The sequence below is a fragment of the Pinus tabuliformis genome, chromosome 3_1, assembly GCF_031772625.1.
Source record: "Pinus tabuliformis cultivar Carrire ecotype Pingquan chromosome 3_1, CPIR1, whole genome shotgun sequence".
NCBI classification, from domain to species: domain Eukaryota; kingdom Viridiplantae; phylum Streptophyta; class Pinopsida; order Pinales; family Pinaceae; genus Pinus; species Pinus tabuliformis.
Genome location: NC_142301.1, coordinates 441,503,497 through 441,528,613, shown reverse-complemented (window position 1 = coordinate 441,528,613; position 25,117 = coordinate 441,503,497). Strand labels below are relative to the sequence as shown.

General features: G+C 38.4%; 1 protein-coding gene across 1 annotated transcript in view; it reads right to left on the bottom strand.

Annotated features, from left to right (window-relative positions):
- Positions 1 to 25,117, bottom strand: part of LOC149187648 (histidine protein kinase NIK1-like) — a 328,474-nt gene that overhangs the window by 250,490 nt on the left and 52,867 nt on the right. Inside the window, exon 3 of the mRNA XM_089411420.1 lies at positions 13,982 to 14,103. Coding sequence (XP_089267546.1) covers positions 13,982 to 14,103 — 122 coding nt within the window. The remainder of the gene's footprint in view (positions 1 to 13,981; positions 14,104 to 25,117) is intronic.

Genomic DNA, 25,117 nt, shown 5'->3' with positions numbered 1-25,117 from the left:
CTAGATCGCTCATCAGATCAGCTGAGGCTTGGGGACGAGGTAAACCCTCGTATGTATTTCTTGTTGTCGTGATTTCTCTGTAAGGTTTGCCGGTGTGAGAGGCAACCTATTGTACTCAAATTCTGCTTGCTTAATAATACAAAACCCTCTATTTGTTGCACCGATTTTCCCAAGTTGGGTTTTTCCCTTGTGTGTGTCTCTCAATTATTGCTTTAGTTTATGATCTGTATATAAGTATAAATTGCAGTAGTGTTTACATCAATGTTTATGTAATTAAATTACTTGTTGAATGAAATAACAAGTAGAAGATGTTAAACTAGTCACTACAATAGGACTTTTGGTTCTAGATTCAAAAATTCTCACATGGTATCAAAGCGATTGCAGATCATAGGACACCAAAGCCATCAGCCGAGAAGATCTAGCAGATCTGCTGCAGAGAGGTAGTTGTCTCGAGTGACAGTGTTATTCCAGAGCCAGAGAAGCAGCTGAAGGAGTGACGCAGTGCAGGAGGAGTGACGCAGGAGCCCACACAGTGACTGCGTCAACTCTCTGGGCTAGCGCAGAGACTGAGAGGGACAGATCAGGCTCACACAGAGCCACATCATCTTTTTGGACCGAGAAGCAGTGACGCAATGGCTGGAAGGAGCTGATCTAGCTCACATAGTGACTGCGCAGAGCTTGAGGTGCTCAGATACGTCAGTTTCCAGGGCAGTAGGAGCAGTGCTAATCAGATCTATGGTGTTGGTGGGACGTTGTTGTTGTTGTTGCAGAACAGTGTCTGAGGAGACAGAACTGAGGTAGAGGGAGTCACTGCCTTAATAGATTTCTTGCCAAAGAAATCTAGATCTGAGTTGCTGAGCAGCAGCAAAGGAGGATTGAAGAGGGGTGATTCGGCAGTATTTGGCGGAAGGATTTCCGTGAAGGAAATCAGGACTTAGAGGGAGCTTGTTCCTTAGAGGATTTCTAGCGCCAAAGAAATCCAGATCCGAGTTTTGCTGGGGCAGCAGCGAAAGAGGGAGAAGAGAACCTGTCCGACACTCATTTGAGCAGAGATGGCAATGAATGGACTGAGGGATCAAGACAGATTGGATGGAGCACCCAAATTTGTCATCTAGAAGGCCAGGATCCTGGCAGTCTTGAACAAAAATCACATCAAGGATTATGCCTTGAAGACAGTTGTTGTTCTGATTTGATGTTGACCCTCTCAGGAAGTTCAAGAAGGCTCAGGCAAAAGCGAAGTGCATGATCTTGGACGAGGTCGAGGATCATGTGGTCCCACATATTGCTATAAAGGACACAGCAAGGGAAATGTGGGAGGCCTTGACCACTTTGTACAAGGGAACTTTCGTTCAACAGAAGAAGTTGCTTGAGCGTCAGCTGAGATAGTATCAAATGCAGAAGGGAGAAGAAATCGATCCCTTCCTTCTCAGGTTGCAAGGGAGCCGAGACCAGCTAACTTCTGTAGGACCTACACCAGATCCTGAATTCATGGTTAGGACTGCCCTGAATGCAGTCACTAGAGACTGTGAAACCTTTGTCCAGAGCATCTTGGGCAGGGCTTCTCTCCCCAGTTGGGAGGAGATGTGGGCAGCTCTTCAATAGGAAGAGATCAGAAGGTTGACCAAGGCGAGAAGCAGCGACAAAGGAATCAGAGCCAAGAATTCAGAAGAGGAGGATGCAACCCTCGCATCGGTGGGACAACAAGGGCAGCAGAAGAGGAAAAAGAAAGACATCCAAGTTAGATGCTTCAGATGTGGAGAACTGGGTCATTTCGCCACTCAATGCCCTCGGAAGAAGGGCAAAGAAGAGAAGTTTGACTCAGAGGCTGCTCCAACACAAGCTGACAAAGAGGGCGATGATGATGATTGCGCCATGAGTGCTCATGCACCTCTATAGAAGACGTGGGGCGATATTGAGGTGTAGTTGGGAGGACTACACAAGGTGCAGGATCCTTGAGGTGCCCAAAATCTTGGATCACATACGGCTACGAGAGCCCTTAATATCAGTAGCAAAATGACGGGAGACAGTTGGTGCGAGGGATGATGGAGCGACAGTGGCAAAGCTAAAGTGCCAAAGTCTGAAGCAGCGCAGTAGAGTGTTGCAGCAGTAGGGCAGGGGCACAAAGCAGATACAACAACAGTGCAGTAGCATCAAAGGGTTAGCAAAGATTAGCAGCACAAGTAGCTTCAGAATCACAGGGTATCCAGACTGACCAGCATGTCAGCTTTTTGGTAGCTTTTAAGTTGCTTACTTCTCAGCAACTGAGTTGCAATGCAGCAATTAGCAGTGGCAGTGCTATGGGCAGCATGATGCGGCATATTGAGAGGGAGCTGCAGTACAAATGCAACAGTGGCAAAGGCAGTGTCATGGACAGCAGTACAGGTTGCAACAACACAGTGGATGAAGGGCAGCAAATCGAGCATCAACAGCACAGAGGACCGATGTCGTGGGTCAGTGTGATACTTCTACTGGGAAGTATTGCTAGAGCACATTCCTCGCTAAGAGGGAGTGTTGCATCGGATGTGCTCTAGCTCCGAAATTTTGTGGAGAGGCTAGAACACATGAGATCTCCAAGACACAAAAATCGTTTGGTGAAATTCCACCCGGATTGTATTTTATTAAAATAATTAATATTTTTGACAACAGCAAAAAACCATCAACTCAATCCAACAATAATGTCAAAAAATACACATTCAAACCCAAGAAAAAATGATGGAAAAAACTAGGGCACAAGAAGAAATTAAACAAATAAAACTAACAATCAAGATTTTAAATTTTTGACCAAAAAAACCCTCCACTAAATGCAACAAAAATGACAAAAAAAACACACTCAAATCCAAACAAAAATCATGGAAAATAAATGGATGATAGATATTAGAAACCCAAGGAAAAACAAGAAAAAAACCAAAAGAAAAAGGGCCAATTTGATGCCCATATTTGAAAAGCACGCTCTGTTGAAGAAACTTGGTCCAAACTTGAAATTTTTTTGTTTGGGATGCTAAATTCCTTCACTTTTCTCCTCTTTCGCCTTTGTAGATGAGTTATCCTCCTCCTTAGCTCTCACTCTTGCCCTCTGTCTGCAAAATGAACCAAAACAAAACCGAAAATTGCCTTTAAAATCTCGTTGTTTCCGCCGCCCACAATTTTTTCCCAATTTTTTCAAGTTCAAAAAATCACCGATGTTACAGGCCGATAAAATAATTAGCCTGAAAAAAGCGTGATGTTTGCAACACTGATAAAGATACTATGGGATTTCAAGAAACTGTTGTGTAGATAAATAGCCTCCTATCAATTGGGTCAAACGCAGCTGGTTAAGAGGATAAATATTATCCTCCACACCTTAGTTCAAAACCCACTTATGACATGCACCCTTCATGAACCAATTGTCAATTCGAGCTGGCAAGGTAACAGCGATCTCATTTTCACATGTGGGCTTGAGGTGGGACAAGATGTTAGATGTAAAAGAGTAAAGGATACATACCCTCCAAACCAACAATTCTACTAGGTAATGAAGGTGGCAATAGCAAAGAAGAATTAGAAGTTGGAGCTGTAGGAAAGACTTTGACGAAGAAAATAGCAGATGCAAATCTTCACAAATATTATTTTAAATGACCTAACTCAAGTACAGATGGCAATAATATTAATAAAAAATGATTGCAGACGGAAGTGCAGAATCACACTTCCAAGACAAAATGGAGCTCCAAATGCTAGAAATGCATATGGAAGAAGCTCAGAAAAGAGAACATGAATGGAAATCCTAGACAACATACAAACTTCCTCAGTCCTTGGATGTCTTTTTTCATCTGTTAGAAAAATTTATAAGGTTCTTATATAGAGGAAAGTTTATCAAGGTCAGAAAAACTGTAGAAATGTAGAAAGAAAGGAGGGGAAAAGAAGAACTTTACTAGCCAGGTGGAAAGGGGACGAAGATGTACCCTTTAGACATTTTTGTATCAGCATGTAAATATCTGGCTCTTGACCTCTATTTATGAATTTCATTTTACCTCTCAAAAACTGAAAATAAATATAAAAACTCTATGGATTCTGCAAATAGAACTGATTTACATGTATTTACTTGTTCTCGCAAACATTTTTATCAACGTCCATTATCAAATCCAAACCGAATGAGGTTGGGGCATGAATTCAATATTCACAGGTGTTATCGCACAGATTGTCACAACAACGCTCAGACCGGGGGCTGTCACCCTGATCCCCGACCTCTCCGTTTAAGCTTGTCTCCCGCGGCTAAGGGGGGTAGACCTTATGGGATAATGGATGACCAACTGAGGGCCAGTCAGGTTGGGAGACACGAGGGGCAACAAGCACTTAATTGATTTTATTAAGTTAATAGACCAGTACCTTATGAAATAAATGATCAAACGATTATTTATCAAATGCTGCAGAAATATGAACTCATTAACAATCATTTACCATCAAATAACTCAAACAAAGATTAACTTTTACCAAATGTGAGATAAACAATAAACGCTCAATGGCTTAACAATACTCTAGCAATTAAAATTTCGAAAGATTAAATGCTTTAAACAACCATGTAAAATGCTAACCAAAGATCACATTCATGTAGTAAATCTTCAAATGAACATTTAAGCATGTTTAACCATATAAATAAATGATAAATATTATTCCCACATCAAAATTTTAGCCTCAGTAGAAAATATATATCGCAAACATAACAAATCCCTAAGCCAAGACTGAAACTAGCAAAAAATTTCCAAAATATTTTTATATTTTCAAATAAAACAAGACTAAAAACTAAGTAAATGAAACTTTAAATCTAAAATCTAAACTAAATTAAAAGGAAACCCTTTTATTTTTATTTTTATTTTTATTTTTATTTTCTTTAAGTAAAATGAAACTTAACTAACTATAACAAAAATAAAAATTAAATCTAAATCCTAAAACTTAACTCTAATCTAACACCTAATCTATATAAAAAAATGAAAATTAAATTTATTTTTTTTAACTATAAAAAAAAAGTAAAATTAGATCTCAATCTAGTTAAAATTTAAATGAAACTAAAACTTTAACAAAAATTGTTAAATTCTAAACCATAAAACTAAACTAAACCCTAACTACAACATACATAGGAACTTAAAGGAAAATCGATTTTTTTTTTTAGTTATATTGTTTTTTGAAATCAAAAATTAAACAAAATAAAACTAAATTTAAATAAAATCTAGAAATCTAAAAATATTAATCTAAAATTTAAATTATTTTTATTATTTTCTGATTTGCTTTAAAATAAGAAAAAAAAAATACAAAACTAAACTAAACCAGCGAGAACCAAAATTTTAATTCTAATTGAAATAAAACTTTTAAAAAAAAGGAAAATACGCTACCCTACATGTGCATAAAACCATGAATCTTTTGGGTGACTGTTGAATGCAAATAATCGACGGAAAGAGAGAACAGTGAAGCGAATGAGGAGCTCCGGCTTGAAGGACGTGGAGCTAGGCAACGGATTGACTGCAGATAGCTTTCGATGAAACCCGACGGTGGAAGGGATAGCAGCGTGAAGGACTGAGCGTGTAGGGAAGCTGAGATGGCGGAAGAATGGAGCCACGGGGATATGGACAGCGCAGAGAATGAAGCAAATGAGCAGGCAGAGGTGGACGACAGAGAGAAGGGCCAGACGTGGAATGAAGGAATGATACAACAGCGCGTGAAGGAGACATGCACGCAAGGAGGGACAATAGAGTTGAGACTACGTAGAGATGCAGGTAACAACGAATGCGTAGAGGTGATAAACGGAGGTCAGAAGGACAGGATTGATGAGTGAGTCGATGAGTGTAGAGAGAAAAAATCGGCTGAAGAACGGATGTCGCGTGGGCAATGTGTGGACAGGCAGCTTGATGATAGGTTTCGAAACTGATAATAAGCCGTAGAAGTGAATGGTTGCTGCGTAAGGGAAAAATAATCAACAGCAGATGAGGTTGGATCTGTTCGCAGGAGCTGAAGGAGATGAAAATTGCGGGTATAGAGAAAACAGCGAGGTAAATGCGTGAAAATTTGATGGGGAGCCTGTTGCAGGCCCAGGGTAGTGTACAACCTAAAAAAAAAATCGAAAAACTTTCCTGCAAAATTGAAACCTTGGGCAACAGTAAACAACCTGAAAGGTATTGAAATCTCTTTAGATAAACCCTACAAGAACTGATCCTAAGGCCAGATCTGGCTTCAAACAAAATTTTCTTCTCAGACCTGCAACCTGCAATGGCAAAACAAACACCCAGAGATGATATATGCAAGGATTAAAACTAAAAACCCTACAAACCAGTCAAAAAATTACAATATTTACAAATTTATGGCTCTATAACAGCGAGATTTGTCAGTGATCATCAATAATATTTTCAGAATTTTCAGATTTACTATGAGATACTTCAGAAATCTCTCATGTAATTCAAAAAAAATAAATTTAAATAATAGACCCGGAATCGAAACTGGCTGGGCTCTGCAAGAAAATGCTTTGTGGGAGTTGGCTGGTTCAACCTAAAACTTCCCCAAACGCCCACTGATTTCTTCAATAAGGGTTTACTGCACAGCTTACTTCAACCATCAATAAAGAGGGAAAAAAACAGTATTAAATTCCAGATACAATGGAGATACCTACCATTATTTCAAAAATCTTACCACCATTCAAATCCTAATAAGTGAACAAAATACATGTGTTTAACAATACTCTACATCAAGCTATTACTAATGGCTGGAAATAAAATTATGCAGAAAATAAAACAGCTCACAGCACTTTAGGAGAGTAACACTAGCGAGATTTCAACCCCAAAGTCTTTCTTTATTTGCACCAGAAAAAAGTTTACAAGAGAGCTTTCTTCAACACAAGACTCATAGATCGAATCTAATCTCAAATGACCTCCAACACCCTATTTAAAGGAAAATTTCCAAACGGCTAGTTTGAGTGATCCATGTCAAACTAATCTCGACCGTCGATGAAGATCAAAATCCCTTTTAATCTCATCCGTCGAATTTTTAAATGCATTTTAATATATTTAAAAATTAAAATTCTGCATTTATTTACTCAAGATTTTGACTTATTTTATTATTTTATTTTATTTTTTTAATTTTTTAATTTATTTTTAAATTTTTATTTATTTTATTTTTTTAATTTATTATTTTTTATATTTTTTATATTTTTATTTTTTTAGTTATTTTTAATTTTTTAATTTTTTCAAATTTTACTTTTTATTATTTATAGCTTTTGATTTTTTATTTTTTATGTTTGGATCCTCGAACTTAGCCTTTGGAAAAATCACCTAGGACCTAAGACTTAGGACTTATGAGGGGATTAAAACATTTTCTAACCCTCAAGACACTTTACATCATGACTTTTACAATTTTACATCTCAAGGGGGAAAACCCATTTGACATAGACCCTCATAGACCACCCAGCTCTGCGACCAAATATAATCTAGCAGATCAACGCACTAGGATTCCCCTAAGATTCTAATGAGAAAATTCATTCCGGCTTTGGGGTTAGGCTGAAGGAAAACTCTGTCGATCATGGATCGGAGAGACAAAAAACCTTCTGGAACATAGATTACCACTAGAAAATTAGGTTTGCCTAGGGAATTTACATACATGACTCCGATCTACTAAGATTATTTACAATTTATACATGTAGACTAGGTTTACAACATAACATGATCAGGGCGACAATGACTGTCGAACGGCACGGACATGTCGATTAAACGCTATCCCTTTTGCGAAAAAATGGGGTGCACTGCTATGGGAAGTTCACACGTAGTGGTCAACATCTAACTCTACTTGGGGACATGTTGCTGCACTGCAGTAATGTGAGAATCCAGAATCTGCATCCACGCAACACACAACAAAACATAAGTAGCGTCCGCCCAAAAAATCATCATATAACATTAAGCACATGAAAGATATAAGCTCTTCATTTATTAACTAGTCTAACAACATGAAAAAGTAAATCTAATCCTAAAACAGAAATAAAATGCTAAAATGACAAGGAGTAAGGTTAGAAATACAATACAAAGGATGCCCCATGGCATCAGATGTGTTCAATATAGTGTATACTGAGCATTTGCCTGCTTTCGGGCAAATCTGTCGGTTGCTTGTCGGATGTGCCATGTCCAATTCTGCATACAATAGGACTTTTCCCTATCCGAAAATCAAGCTGCTCACAGCCATCTGATGCATCAAATCTTTTTCTCATTTTCTTTCTCTTGCGCTTTTTCTTTGTGGCAGGTTGTATCACTGATGACATGGAACTTTCTGCTTCAAAGCTATCAGATGAAGTATGTAAGATATGCGTGACATGTCTTTCTTCATTCTACATCTGCCTTGTCAAGGATGATGGATCAATCTCACGGGTGCCATGAGTTATAACTTGATCTTCAATGACTGGTGGATTAACCGTGTGAGCATCAACCTGATTATTAATTTCCCTTTTATCCAGGTCATCTTCAATTATCCACTTTTCAATGGAACAAAGGACCTCATAATATGATGGAGCTTGCTGTAACAGATAAGGAGGCTCCTGATCTATTGACGTTCCCTAGTTTCATTGAAATTGTTGAACCTGTATTTTGATGGCATCTATCTGACTAGAGTGTTCAACCTTTATAGCATTGATTTCCCTGGCATGGTCTTCTTCCATGGTCAATAACTTTTTCTGAAGACATATCTGATTAGCTTCCATATCTTTTATTACTTTATCGTCTTTTTCCTTTATGGTCATCAAGCAATGCTGCATAGAGTTTATCTCTTCCTTATGATTTGCTTGCATGGTAGCCAACTGATTATTATGATCGAACGTCATGATAGTCATTTCTTCATCCATAGTTAATAACTTGTTTTGCATAGAATTAATTTCCCTATCATGATTAGCTTTCATGGTCATCATATTTTCCTCTAGCCCTGATAACTTGCTTTGCATAAAACTAATTTTTGTGTCATGATTAGTCTTCATGGCCTCAATTTCCTTAGCATGTTGATTTTGCATAATCTCCATCTCCCTATTACGTTTTTCCAGGTGGCTGCATAAAGTTCTCACATCATTGGCGTAATTAGTTTGATTAATCTCCATATTTTTTACCAGCAACATTAGTTCTTGTATAATTTGTTTTTGATCTTCCTTTTCATTGTCAACACTGTTTTTACAATTTGTCCCTGCTTTTCCACTATCATGGATTTGATCTGCAATAGTACAGGTGGATGGCACATTTTGATATGAAGAATTGTATTGGAATCTTTCACCGACAGTTGGACCTTTTATAAGATTACTTTTATTCTATTGCATAATTTTAGGGGCACAAGGCGAGCTATCTGGATCACCATATCTATCTTTAAAAGCATTGACAATGTCTTGTAAAGAAGTGAAAAAATCCTTATGACAATTGTTAAACCAATTCAAAGCATCACCCTCTAAAGAAAGGACAAAAAGACGCATGTTGACATCTTCATGATTATACTGAGGGGATCTACAATATATGACCATTATACGAGTAAATAAGCATAGATGCCTTTTAACAGCGACTGAATCACCACTTGAGAACAAAGGTAATTTAGAAATGGCCACTTCCAAAATCATGGAGATCATCAGTAAAACGACATGGTTTAAACGAATAATCCATGATGAGTAACGAGGGACCAAATGGATGATAAAACGAGATCTTTGCTCAAAAAATCAATAGATGAAAGAAATGGAGGCGCCACTTGAACAATGAATCTAATTCTAGGATTCAAAAAGCAACAAACAAGCTGATATGAGGGAGGCTTTTTGTCTGGGAAAAATAAAAGAAATGGAGTTGCCACCCAAACAAGAAATGAACCAAAGAGAAGTTGTTGATATGATGAAAAATAAGGTGATGAAAAGATCCAAATGATGCCAAAAAATGTTGTCTCTGCCAGCTCAAATGAGAGATGAAAGAATGATGAGAAATGAGAAGATGAATGTCGCTGAAACGCCAGGGACAAAAAAACTCTATCCCCGGCAACGGCGCCAAAAAATGTTGTCACATAGATTGTCACGACAATGCTCAGACCAGGGGTTGTCACCCTGATCCCTGATCTCTTCGTTTAAGCCTGTCTCCTGCGGCTAAGGGGGGTAGACCCTATGGGATAATGGATGACCAACTGGGGACCAGTTGGGTTGGGAGACACGAGGGGCAACAAGCACTTAATTGATTTTATTAAGTTAATAGACCAGTGCCTTATGAAATAAATGATTAAACGATTATTTATCAAATGCTGCAGAAATATGAACTCATTAACAATCGTTTACCATCAAATAACTCAAACAAAGATTAACTTTTACCAAATGTGAGATAATCAATAAACGCTCAATGGCTTAACAATACTCCAGCAATTAAAATTTCGAAAGATTAAATGCTTTAAACAACCACGTAAAATGCTAACCAGAGATCACATTCATGTAGTTAATCTTCAAATGAACATTTAAGCATGTTTAACCATATAAAGAAATGATAAATATTATTCCCACATCAAAATTTTAGCCTCAGCAGAAAAGATATATCGCAAACATAACAAATCCCTGAGCCAAGACTGAAACTGGCAAAAAAATTCCAAAATATTTTTATATTTTCAAATAAAACAAGACTAAAGACTAAGTAAATGAAACTTTAAATCTAAAATCTAAATAATACTAAAATCTAAACTAAATTAGAAGGAAACCTTTTTATTTTTTATTTTTTTAAGTAAAATGAAACTTAACTAACTATGACAAAAATAAAAATTAAATCTAAATCCTAAAACTTAACTCTAATCTAACACCTAATCTATATAAGAAAATGAAAATTAATTTTTTTTAACTATAAAAAAAGTAAAATTAAATCTAAATCTAGTTAAAATTTAAATGAAACTAAAACTTTAACAAAAATTGTTAAATTCTAAACCGTAAAACTAAACTAAACCCTAACTACAGCATACATAGGAACTTAAAGGAAAATCAATTTTTTTTTTTAGTTATATTGTTTTTTGAAATCAAAAATTAAACAAAATAAAACTAAATTCAAATAAAATCTAGAAATCTAAAAATCTTAATCTAAAATTTAAATTATTTTTATTATTTTCTGATTTGTTTTAAAATAAACAAAAAATACAAAAAAAAATAAAAAAAAAAAAATAAAAAAAAAAATAAAAAATACAAAACTAAACTAAACCAGCTAGAACCAAAATTTTAATTCTAATTGAAATAAAACTTTTAAAAAAAAAGGAAAATATGCTACCTACATGTGCATAAAACCATGAATTGTTTGGGTGACTGTTGCGTGCAGATAATCGACGGCAAGAGCGAACAGTGAAGCGAATGAGGAGCTCGGGCTTGAAGGACGCGGAGCTGGGCAGCGGATTGACTGCAGATAGCTTCGATGAAAGTCTAACAGTGGAAGGGATAGCAGCGTGAAGGACTGAGCGTGTAGGGAAGCTGAGATGGCAGAAGAATGGAGCCACGGGGATATGGACAGCACAAACAATGAAGCAAATGAGCAGGCAGAGGTGGACGACAGAGAGAAGGGCTAGACGTGGAATGAAGGAATGATATAGCAGCGCGTGAAGGAGAAATGCACGCAGGGAGGGACAATAGAGTTGAGACTACGTAGAGATGCAGGTAACAACGAATGCGTAGAGGTGATAGACGCAGGTCAGAAGGATAGGATTGATGAGTAGTGAGTCGATGAGTGTAGAGAGAAAAAATCGGCTGAAGAACAGATGTCGCGTGGGCAATGTGTGGACACGCAGCTTGATGATAGGTTTCAAAACTAATAATAAGCCGTAGAAGTGAATGGTTTTCTGATTAAAACATTTTCTAACCCTCAAAACACTTTACATCATGACTTTTACAATTTTACATCTCAAGGGGGAAAACCCATTTGACATAGACCCTCATAGACCACCCAGCTCTGCGACCAAATATAATCTAGCAGATCAACGCACTAGGATTCCCCTAAGATTCTAATGAGAAAATTCATTCCATCTTTGGGGTTAGGCTGAAGGAAAACTCTACCGATCATGGATCGATGAGACAAAAAACCTTCCGGAACGTAGATTATCACTAGAAAATTAGGTTTGCCTAGGCAATTTACATACATGACTCCGATCTACAAAGACTTTACAATTTATACATGCAGACTAGGTTTACAACATAACATGATCAGGGCGCCGATGACTATCGAATGGCACGGACATGTCGATTAAACGCTATCCCTTTTGCGAAAAAAGGGGGTGTACTGCTATGGGAAGTTGACACGTAGTGGTCAACAACAAGCATGGTGTATGACTTAGCTTCATCAACAGTTCCCTTGCTTTGGTCTCCCATTCAAGAATCTGAAAGTCACTAATGCTTTAGGTGTGTGTACCTCATCCTTTTGAACAAATCCTTTTCAGCACATACATCTGTTTTGTGGGATGGAGATTGAGGTTCAGATGTAGAAGCTGTACAATACAATTACAGACCCTACCTTCCCTTGCTGGAGACCAAAGGCTTCTTGTCTTCTGCCTCCCCTTGTCTGTAAACTAAGACATGGGGAGAAGTAATGCATAAGATGATCTTGAACTAAAGATGGAAATTTTTCTTCTCCCAACCATTCAACAAATTATACATGAGCTCACTCGATCACAAAAACCAAGCCTGTATTTGTATAATAAGTATTCTGTAATTTCCACAAATCATTATTCAGCATTGGAAAACCTCAAGAAAACATGAAATGTTGCATCTTTTTTCAATTGGGCAAGCCCTAATGAACTCATCACACAAGTGAATACAACTCAAAAAATATTTTATCAGAAAACCTCAAGTAACACAAAGTATGTTCTCAACTGGAAAAGGTCCAATGACTGAAATTGTGAAATATAATCATACACAAAAAGTGCATAGCTAAAAGCTAAGATATGAAGAGAGAAGGCTATATAGCAGCTCTTTGATGAGATAAGCTTCACACATCCTAGGCACACCTGCTAAAGAGAATTTCAATCATCAGAACAAATGAAACAATATTAATGTTATCTGTGACATAAAATGTGGCATCAATACATAAAGAAATCTCATGTAGGTGATTAAAGAAATGAAATCCTAGCAATTGGAGAATTGAAAATACCTCATCATTACAAAAGAAGTGTAGCTGTTATAGTTTGCTCATCGAAGTCAAAAAAGAAGTAACTTGGCACCCTTTATAGAGAGGTTGACTTGGCAAACATGCCCTGGCTGGTGTGGACCTCCCAAGCCATGGAGAGAATGTGGACACCTAATAAATTATAACTGCAGAATTACATTTGAACCCTGAGTCTGACCAATTCAAAATTATAATTTATATTTACACACACACATATATATATATATATATATATATATATAGATATATAGATATATTTTTATAATTTATTTATGTTTATGATGCTAGGTTGAAACTTCGTCAAAGGGGGCTTACTGGGTCAGTGAGATCAAGGTATTGTTATTTTCCCCCGCCAGACTTCAATTCTCCCAAGTGACATGTTTGCCCCTCATGGACCAGCACACTCCCACATGAGGGCCATCAAATAGCAGAAGTCATCATCACCATTTAATCAGGCCAGGGGCCATGTAACATTAAGTAGAAAAAGGTGTCTTAACATTTGATAGGTAGTGGATACTTGGCACCTTAAAGATCTACAAGAAAAATCCTTGAGACTTTTAAGTGTTGAAAATTGACAGGACATACCTGTGAGTGCAAAAATCTCAAAAAAATTGGATAAAAACTAGATGTTTTACTTGGTGATTTCAAGGGCACTTAAAATAAAATTTCCATATTAATATTCAAAATGAAACGAAAAGAAACTCAAAAAATTAGTCAATTCCAAGATAAAATTGACACAACATGCACATGCTTATGCCAATCATATCACGCACCATTAAACAAAATCCTTTAGCAAACAGGAAAATGAAAAGATTTAATGAATGGTAGCTGTCCTTCGGGAAACTACAGAATACCTTATTTCATGGCTCATATTTGCAAGAAATTCTGACTTTGCACGGTTAGCTTCTTCTGCAGCTGCTTGAGAAGCTTTCAATTCAAGATTTGCTCGTTCAAGCTCCTTTGTTCTTTCCCTAACCTGTTTAAAAAGAAATAGCTTGTAAGGATACTGTGTAATGGTATGCACATTGGAGAACATGGCACTTTGGTAACTGGTCATCTATTTGCTGGTATAGTAGAACAGTACCAATCACAATATGATACCAACCTGAGTCTGAACAAACAAGAAAATAATACGTGCATTAAATTAAGTCTTTATCGAATGATGAAAACCCTATATTTATGTCTATTCAATTCAAACATGGGTCAAAAGAGGCTCCTATTTCAAATCTTTACTAGAGTTCTGTTAACCCCTAAATTTGCCCCTTGCAAATTTGGAGGGTTGAAGACCAGCATATTTCATCAGGCCATAGGTTCAGAGATAGACTTTGGTTTGGGCTAAGGGTCGGTTTCCAGGGAGACTGGTTCCAGGATGGATTTGATGATGATTCAGACAGTTTTTGCAGAGATTGGAGAGTTACAATTTTCCGCAGGTCCCCTAGTTTGTAGGAGACACAGTTGTGGGGCTTGTATGGTGGTACTGATTACATTTTCAGTCTTTATGAACTCAAGATTCCAATCAGACTTATCTGGTGACATGCATGGCACTAACTATATTTAGCAGGTTTCATCCAAAGACTCGCATGTCAAAAATAATGGTATATTTAGAATCCTTGCAAGATTCAGAGTCCCATGAGATACTTTTGGGTGCCACACAAGCACTTTCTATTTTTAGCAGTAATTGCATGTTGATTTTGATCATGGATTTAGATTACTTGCTGAAAGGTGAATCTAATGAGTATAGTTTCATGAGCATCTAAGACATTTACATTTTTAGCAGTAGTCACATGTGGGATCTGGTTACGTATTTAGACTCCCAACTAAGTTCTGAGTCCAATGAGGGTTATTTAGTCCAAATCCAAGATATTTCTATTTTTAGCAGTCTTGGCATGGAAGTGCTGACACTATATTTGGGTTCCTCATGAGATTCTAAGTTTAACGAGTATAATATTATGGACATGCAGGAGTTTTCTATTTTTAGCAATGCCTATTTTTAGGCATAATATATAAGACAGGGTCCCCTTATTTGTGCCAGAAATTTTCTACATTTTACTAATTTTTAGGGGAACTACTATTTTTGGCATGTCTATTTATCGCAGGGTGACATGTGGCAATCTGGGGGGGCATGGCATGTAGTAGTTCATGGAATGGACAAGTGGCGAGATTTACAGATGAGTCATCAGTGATGTGGCAGAGCGCATGGGTGAATTATTTACTTGATGGAGGTGTGACATGGCAATCATGGCAGCTTATTTTTTCCCTCCACCCTATTTTCTTTCTCCTAGTGTGCATTGGTTTTCTCCCTCCACCTACTCTCACTCCTTTTCTGACTCCACTTTTTTGTCAACAAAAAGCATACTTTTGCCTAAATTGAATTCCCTATACCATGATAATTTTATGCCAAGTCAAATTAGCTAAATTTACTTGATCAAATTTTTATCCTAATTCGAGTTGCTTGGAGATATGTTTATCAAGTCAACCTTTGCTAAAATTGCCTCGAGGATATTTTTACCACAGAAGAATTGTACTCAAAATACTCCAAGATGCTTTTACCCAAGTCGAATTGCCCAAAGTTATACTCTAGGATGTTTTTATATTCTGATAACTCAAAAAAAAGCTTACAATTAACTCGCAAATGTGCCATTTCACTCTGTTTTTCTTCTCCAATTCAATTCAATGGATCGTGAGTTAACTCTACATGTTTTTTCCTAGTGTGCATTGATCGTCATTTTTTGGTAAATCAACTTCCTAGTTTGTCTATGTGAATTGGAAGAATTTGAAGGGGAAAGGAGTTATAAGTTCATGTGGAAGCCAAGCTCATAAATCGAAACTTGAGCAAGTAGCAGCATTAATTTCTTCTCTTCATATTCTTTCTTTTTCTCTTTCCTAGCTTTTCCTTTGTTGTGTCTGAATATCATTGTCATCAACTCTGTAATATATATCTTGATGCAGCCAGCCTTTTGGCCTTTGCAAAATACAGTGTGATTAGGATCTATTCTATCTCTCTGAGTTTGTTCGACGTCTCAATGTATCTTATGCAATTTGGTAAAAGTTTTTGAGATATTTTCATTAGTGAAATCTAAAATTTAAATACACTTTCTACCTATTTTTTTCCATATAAAAAGCTAATTGCTAGGAGATCATTCCACATATTAAAAAGTCAAGTATTTTACGAAATTGTTTGGCCACTAACTTGCCGAACAAACAGCCATTACTTTGTTGTTTTTTACATGTTATATTGCAGATTTATAGATGAAAATAACACCTGGTAAGACTAGAGACACCCCCTTGAGGTTGACACACACCAGCCCGAAGGGAACGAGATTTACTAGTGACACTAAGGGGGGGGGATTTTCCTATATGTTGCACGGAATTTTCTTCTCCCTGATTCATCAAATAATTTAATATTCAAAATGGTCAAATATGTGCTAACAAATTGATGTCATTGTCAAGGATCATCATCAATCCTCGATTATTCCAATGACAATGGTGCTAATGGAAATGGCGACCTATTGCTATATATTATATATTTCATTTTACTCGATTGTAGGTAGGGTCGAATGACAAGAGGAAATCTCCATAATTTGATCACATTCAAGGCATACTTTTGAGCCTGAGTGAACCCAACTTTTTCTGGTACATCATTAGATTTCTACCAAGAACTTCACCTATATAGGTAAGTGTATTCATATTCGACTTTTCAGTAAGTTCACTGCATCCCACTAATAATTTTTTTAAGCTTTCTAGTAAGAGTATTTTTAAACATTTTTTTCTTTGGTTTCAAGCTTATTTTTATCTCAAGTTAATATCATGATGGCAATCCTACTTATTTTCATTTATGTCTTTTAAATGGAAACAATTGAAAATCCAATGAGATTTACCCTTACTGTTTATAACCCATTAGATTTCACTAGAAGTCCTGATCAACCTCATGATTTGCCTACGATTAACTATCAGAAATATTTGCCAAAGTTTGCAAGGAACAACATGTTGATATGGGGTAGAATCGGATGTGCTCTAGCCACGAAAATTGGTGGAGAGAGGCACATGAGATCTCCAATACCCATAAATGATTTGGGCAGAATCTAAACAGTTTGAGAGATATTAAAATAATTAATATTTTTAATGGAGTCCCTAAGTCTAAACTTAGGGAAAATAAAATATTAATGTATATTAATATAAAATTGTGTTAGAATGGTTCAAAAGTCATGGATCAAGCTAGAATTAATCTTAGCCGTTGATTAGGGACTTAAATCTCGGCCGTTGATTTGTCAACAAGAAAAGTATAAAAGGAGGCTTGAGGGTCACTTGGAGAACACACCGAGTTGATCAAAAAGTCAATTTTCTGGGGCAGGGTTTGCTGAGGAAATTGAAGGAGTGATCAGAGTTGCAGCTGAGGGGCAGTGAATACAGAAGCAGAGAGGCAGAGATAGTACTGGGAAGATCAACACAGAAGCCGGGAGAGAGGGACGCAGAGCCAGCCAGAGGTTCAGGCAGAGCCAGCCAGGGCTCACGCAGAGGCAACCAGGAGTTGCGCAGTGCCTCAGAGAGCCAGCGTGGGTGACACAGAGGCTCTAAGGGCTGACGCAGTGCCTCCAGAGGCTGATGCAGGGCAATATAGGGTGACGTTGGGCCAGAAAGGGCTAACGCAATCCCTAGAGGTCAATGCTAGCGTTTTCGTGGGACAGATTGGAACTGGGAGCTATTGGAGTGTTTATCCGGGGTTTTCACTGGAATATTTGCTTCCAAGTAAAGAGGTACTACTACTGAGATTATTCTCTGTTGGTTGAGCCGGTCTTGGCACCCAGGTTGTATTCAGAAACTGCATAATAATAAAACCCTCAGATAGTTGCACCAGTTTTCCCGCATTAGGTTTTACCGGGGACATTGGTCCAAAAACAACAGTGTCACTTGTGTGCTTGTTTTATTTCCTTCAGTTGATGATCTGTAATGTGTTGAGCATGTAGTTGTATTTATTTTCAATATTTACATGGTAAATAACTTGTTAATTAATTAGAACAAGTAGGCAGAAATAAATCAGAAAAGTACATGAAGGGTTTCTAACAGTTAGACTTAGAAATTCCAACATGGTATCAGAGTGTGGTTACAGACCACAAGAGAACTAAGGACATCAGCCGAACAGAGCAGTAGCAGCAGAAAACAGCCGAGTGACAGAAGTTGTTCCTAGCAGAGACGCAGCAAGGAAGGGGTGACGCAGTGCCTGCATCATCAAGTTTGAGCCAGGAAGAGGATCAACACAGTGGCAGAGGAGAGCAGACTCGGCCTACGTAGTGCCCAGTCATCTTTCTCAGTCAGGAAGGATTGACGCCCGTGGCCAGGAGGTGCCAATTTTGCTGGTATCAAGATTGCGCAAAGCCTAGAAGCTCTAACCTTCAGTTTGTTGGGGCATAGGAGGTTGTGGGTAAGTTGCAGAGTGAAGTTGGTGGGGTACTATAGTCAGAACAATACCTAACAAGGCGAGACCAAGGAGGAGGGAGTTGCTGCCAAGGATTTCTAGCCAAGAAATCCGGATCAATGGTGCAACTGCACTAACGATCGGAGTGGGGGCATCTCAACATTGGCAGAAGGGTTTCTAGGAGGGAAATCGAGACTCAGAGGGAGTCACACCAAGAACTTCTAGGAGGAAAGTAGAGGAGCAATGAGATGGCAGTGAACGGGGTAAGAGACCAGGAAAGACTTGACGGAGCCTCAAACTTCGTAGTCTGGAAGGCCAGAATCTTGTCTGTTCTAGACAGGAATCGTGTCAAGCACTTTGCCTTGAAAACAATAGCGGTCCCAGTTGACCCGATTGATAACGATAAGTATGAGGATGCAATGGTAAGGGCTAAGAGCATCATCCTTGACGGGGTCAAGGACCATATAGTACCACATATTGCCGAGAAGAATACAGCAAATGAGATATGGGAGGCCCTAAAGAAATTGTATCAGCATACTTTCGTGCAGAGGAAGATGCTACTAGAAAATCAGTTGCAGCCATACCAGATGCAGATGGGAGAACAGATCAACATCTTCCTCAGTCGATTGAAGGAGATCCGAGATCAGTTGACTTCCATAGGGGCCACGCCGAATCAAGAATTGATTGTGAGAACAGCCCTTAACGTAGTCTTCAAAGACTGGGAGGTATTTGACCAGAGCATACTGGGCAGGGCTACCCTTCCAGATTGGGAGGAAATGTGGGCAGCTCTTCACCAAGAAGTGATCAGAAGGTTAAGCAAGGCAGGAAGCAGCAGCAAGGGGATCAGAATCAAGAAGGAGGAAGAGGAGGATGTTGCCCTAGCATCTGAGGGAAAGCAGGAGAAATGGAAGAAGAAGGACATCTCCAAGGTCAAATGCTTCAACTTTGGGGAACTGGGTCACTATGCGAGCTAGTGTCCGAGGAAGAAGAGCAAAGGAGAGGCTTTCGAGACCAAGGCAGCGCCAGTAAGGGCAAAGAAGGAAGTAGAGACAGATGATGACTGTGCCATGAGTGCTCACACGCCACTTGAGCAGAAGTGGGGAGAGTCCCAATGTTGCACGAAGTGCCCCCCCCCCCACGGTTCCAAGCCCTGAAGCGCGTCCCGTACGGAAGCGCCTAGGAAGCTTGGCCGGAAGCGCGTTTCCGAATTTTTTGCAGCTTCTTGGAAATTCGGAAGTGTGGTACGGAAGCGCCGCTTTCGAAGTGTGCTTCATACGGCGCTTCGGGCGTCGAAAGCCTGGCGCTTCGGAGGAGGAAGCGTACGCTTCCCGTACGCTTCTGAAAAAGCGTTTAGAAAATTTTTTTTTTTTCAATTTTTTTTTTAATTTTAGGTGAGTTTGCTTGTTGGGGGTGGGTCCACCTTGGGTTAGGGTGACGAATGAAGGCAAAAAAAAATATAAATATAGCAGATGCTCCCTCATGGTAATGTTAAATTCTTAAAGTAAAAGTGACATTCTCCTTTATTTTTCATTTTCATCCTTTTACTTAAATTTTTAACATTACCATGAAATGACTCAAGATGTTTGAGAGTGGTTCCAGCCTCATTGGACTTCATATGGAGAAAATAGAATTTCATATCCTATTCAAAATTCAGCAAACTTAACAGTTTTCAAGAATTCAGGATCAATGGGATTGTGGCATTTCATTAGATTATATCAAGTATGAAGGTATGCGATTAGCATTTAATCAAGAGCACCAAGCCCTATATGTACCCTAGTGTTGGTGGTGTTAATTGTTGAACTCCTTTGTCATGCGGCATGCCCTTAGCAAAAAATTATCTTTCAATCAAGTCAAAATCATCGATCAAACATGTTAAGCTTTTTCTACCATATTTTAAGTCTTGAATTAGGTAGTTTGATCAAAATTGGGCAATGTTGACTAATATCCCTAGACAACCGAGGTAGAGGCAAAGGCTAGACAAGAGGAGAAGAATCTAGATTCTAGATGGTTGATGCATCTAAATGGTTGATGCTCGAATAATTAATCATTAATGTACAATGGATGTTATATCTATCTTGATTTATGCAAAAATATGCATGTTTTCATGTCTTCTACAATTAATTTGCTATTTGGGATGTTTGTTTTGAGTATAAATGCAAAAAAATATAAATATATATATATATAGCAGATGCTTCCGCGGACGCTTCACTTCCTAGATTTTTGGAAAATGACGCTTCCGCTTCGCCCCCGCTTCGTGCAACATTGGGGGAGACATCGAGCTATAGTCAAACAGACTACAGGCGATGAGGGGCACGATCCTCGAGGTACCCAGCCTCTTGGATTATACCTTGCTACGGGAGCCCCGAAGAGGAGTAGCAAGATTGGCGGATGTCAGCAGAGACAAAAGAGGGAGCTACAGTGTGGGAGTCCCAGGATAGCGTGAGGCAACAGTGCGAGCTGCACAGAGTTGTTGCAGCAACGCAGAGGTCAGAGAGGGAGCACTTGTCAACGATAGAGGAAGCTTCAGCATCGGGAGTGTTTCTAGCCTAACAAAGATGTCAGAGTTGGGAGATCAATTACTTACTTCTCAATAACTGAGTTGCAGTGCAGTAGTTAGCAATGGCAGTGCTATGGGCAGCATGATGAGAGGGGTTGCAGTGCAGATGCAGTAGTCACAGTGGCAGGGCCATGGGCAACAGAATGGATGCAGAGGGAGTTGTCGTACAGATGTAGCAGTGGCAGTGGCAGGGTCATGGGTAGCAGTACATGATGCCGTAGTGCAGAGGATGTTGGGCAGCAGGCCTAGCATCAGCACAAAGACCGATGCCCGATGATCAGGGTGATGCTCAGTGAGGAGTATTACTAGCGCACAGTCCTCGCTAAGAAGGAGTGTTGATTTGGGGTAGCATCAGATGTGCTCTAGCCACGAAAATTGGTGGAGAGGCTAAGGCACATGAGATCTCCAATACCCAAAAATTATTTGGGCAGAATCTAAACAATTTGAGAGATATTAAAATAATTAATATTTTTAATGGAGTCCCTAAGTTTAAACTTAGGGAAAATAAAATATTAATGTGTATTAATATAAAATTGTGTTAGAATGGTCCAGAAGTCATGGATCAAGCCAGAATTAATCTTAGCTGTTGATTAGGGACTTAATCTCGGTCGTTTATTTGTCAACAAGGAAAGTATAAAAGGAGGCTTGAGGGTCACTTGGAGAACACATCGAGTTGATCAACAATTCGATATTTTGGGGCAAGGTTTGCTAAGGAAATCGAAGGAGTTATCAAATTTGCAGCTGAGGGGCAGTGAATACAAAAGCAGAGAAGCAGAGATAGTACGGGGAATATCAGCATAGACGTCGGGAGAGAGGGACGTAGAGCCAGCCAAAGGTTCACGCAGAGCTAGCCAGGAGTTGCGCAATGCCTCAGAGAGCCAGCGTGGGTGACGCAAAGGCTCTAAGGGCTAACGCAATGCCTCCGGATGCTGACGCAGGGCAAGCTAGGGTGACATTGGGTAGACACTGGGCCAGAAAGGGCTGACGCAGTCCCTAGAGGCCGACGTTGGGGATTTCGTGAGGCAGATTGGAGCTAGGAGCTGTCGGAGTGTTTATCCAGGGTTTCAGTCGGAATATCTGCTTCCGAGTAGAGAGGTACTACTGCCAAGATTATTCTCTGTTGGGTGAGCCGATCTTGGCACCCAGATTGTATTTAGAAACAGCATAATAATAAAACCCTCAAATAGTTGCATCGGTTTTCCCGCATTGGGTTTTTCCAGGGACATTGGTCCAAAAACAACAGTGTCATTTGTGTGCTTGTTTTGTTTCCTTCAGTTGATGATCTGTAATGTGTTGAGCATGTACTTGTATTTATTTTCAGTATTTACATGGTAAATAACTTGTTACTTAATCAGAACAAGTAGGTAGAAATAAATCAGAAAAGTACATGAAGGGTCGACTTAAAAATTCCAACACAACACAGTATCCATTGAGGATCATTTGTCTAATTTTCTAAAATTTGTGGAGAATTTCGAAATAGAATATGAGCATGTAGTGGTGAAGATGCTCATGCAAACCCTTAGGGGGAACGCACAAACATCGTACAAAACCCTTCCTGATGCTTCCATTGACGAATAGGATTCATTTCAACAAAAGTTTTCAGAAAAATATGGCCACAATCAGAACAATTCATTCTTATTAACTGAACTCCATTCTATGATTAAAGAGGAAAATGAATTTGTATTTGAATTTAATAACTGTTTTTTTGAACTTTATTTTAAGATTCCCCAAAATATGCATTCTAGTAATGAGTTTACATTGTATTGTTATTCCAAAGCATATGATGGACTGTTTGGTCTCATGCTCAATGACAAAGATTTTCATAGTTTAGAGGAAGCACAAGATGTTGATATCAAGCTAGAGAGAAATATTATTGCAGGTTGGAAAGGGAAAGCTACCCAATCCAAGGCGTTTGATCCATCGAGTAGAGCATCTCAGGGAGTAAAGAAGGTGGTTGTCAATGAGAATAACGTACCCACACAGTTTGTTGATTTATTATGAGATTTATCCAATAAGGTGACCTTGTTAGAGATAAATCAGTAGAATCAGCAGGATACCCTGAAACGCCATGATCATGAACCAATTAGTTGCACCACTCGAGTAGATTTATCCAATAAGGTGACCTTGTTAGAGATAAATCAGCATAATCAGCGGGATACCCTGAAACGTCGTGATCATGAACCACTTAGTTGCACCACTCGAGTCATATGCAAAGTTCCATGAAGTTGAAACTGAAAAGCCAAATTTTCAAGTGGGTTCATTGATTCAATTGATGATGATAAAGTTCAATAGAAAGAGCAACAAATCAATGATACAGAATTGGATCAACAAGAGCCCTTGTCATTTCCTATCCCCACAGTGGTTCAGAAATAGTTTAATTGGAAACCATTGCAACAAGGAGAAGAATTTTTGGTTCACCAGAAGATCATCTTCTTTACAATTTGCCCATAATCCCACATTCAAGTTTTGTTCAAGTAAATTCTCTTAGCAACTATTGCTTGGATATCAAGGTTACTCATGACTTAAGCTCATGGTGATGGAGGTATTTCAGCAAACAAATTTGAAGAGTTTTGGCTCTTACACTTTCTTATAAATCACTATTGAGGTACCATGCTCCAGATTCTGTTATGAATAATATATATATATATAATGTAAATATAAATAATCATAACACATCATAAATAATGATTGATTAGTAATTATTTATGAAGAGGTATGTCCCCAAGGACATGACCATTCATAAAGAGACACCTACCTAGGGTATATAAGCAAGCCCTCGCTCTCATTTGTATCATCATATTCTCATTCATACATTTTAATATATATTCTTGTATTTTCAATAGAGATCTACATATTCCAAGTCTTTTGGAATGTTTACGCTGCTATAACGAACCTCGTTTGTTACATTGGTATCAGAGTTGTTTGATCCTTTGGCCACTTAACCGCTGCACAGAACGCGTTCTCCAATCCAGGTCCTTGGCCGTCAAAATTCGTCAACCTTGTTGTCGTTGAAGCATTTCGCTACAAAAGTTTTTGCAGCTAATTTCATCAAAGGCCTTTGGCCATTAAGTCAAAGAAAAAAATTCACAATATATAAATTTAAGAAGAAAAAAAAAAAAAATTGAACAAAGTTATTTAAAAAAAATACACCTATATATAAATTATTAAAAAAAAAACATAAAAATATAATCAATTTAAAAAAAAAAAAAACCAAACCTACAAAATAAAAGCATCAACTTACCTAGCCCATATCTAACCCACCGCTTCCACCTAAGTCGTCGACCGCTGACTGAGCAAGAGCTAACCACAGCAGCAGCGTCCATCCCGTTGGCCGCTGCAGCATCCACAAAATCGGTCAACCAATAGACCTGTAGCAGCCGTCATTGTGACCGCGTCATCCCACCACCGCCATTCTCATTTTAGAAGTTGTCTCTACTGCCAAACACTTACACAGGCTAATAGCTGACCCTCCACTGGCACAAATACGCTGCACAATTTTTCACCACAGATACTGCTCGTTCCCTTGTTGTACGCTCATAGCCTGACCACAATGCCTTCACTGTCTGCCCTCATCTCCTGTCCGCTACCATCACCACTGCTCCACCAGTCAAACATTCACCGCAACTCACATCCACCAATTTATATCTCGTACAAAGAAGGTTCAGTCATTAATTAATTGCTTCACTAATGCAAGTTATTGCATTCGTACAATAACGAATCTTTGCAAACAGACGTGTCTGTACCCACCATCGGTTGTGCAAAACCTGTTGTTCACGTTCTAATAAGAAAAAGCATTAAGAAATGGTTGGCGTCGAAAAAGAAAGCACCAAACTGTGTAAACAGTGTCACGTAACCACAAAAAACAAAAACAAAAAAATACAATTAAAAATTGGGCTACAAGTCTTCACTACAATTCGATCTCATTAGTCGAGTATCTGATATACAATATTAAGTGGTTAAAGTTTAAACATTAAGTCTTGTGCGAAATTGGAAATAAAGTGGAAATAGTAAGTATATTAA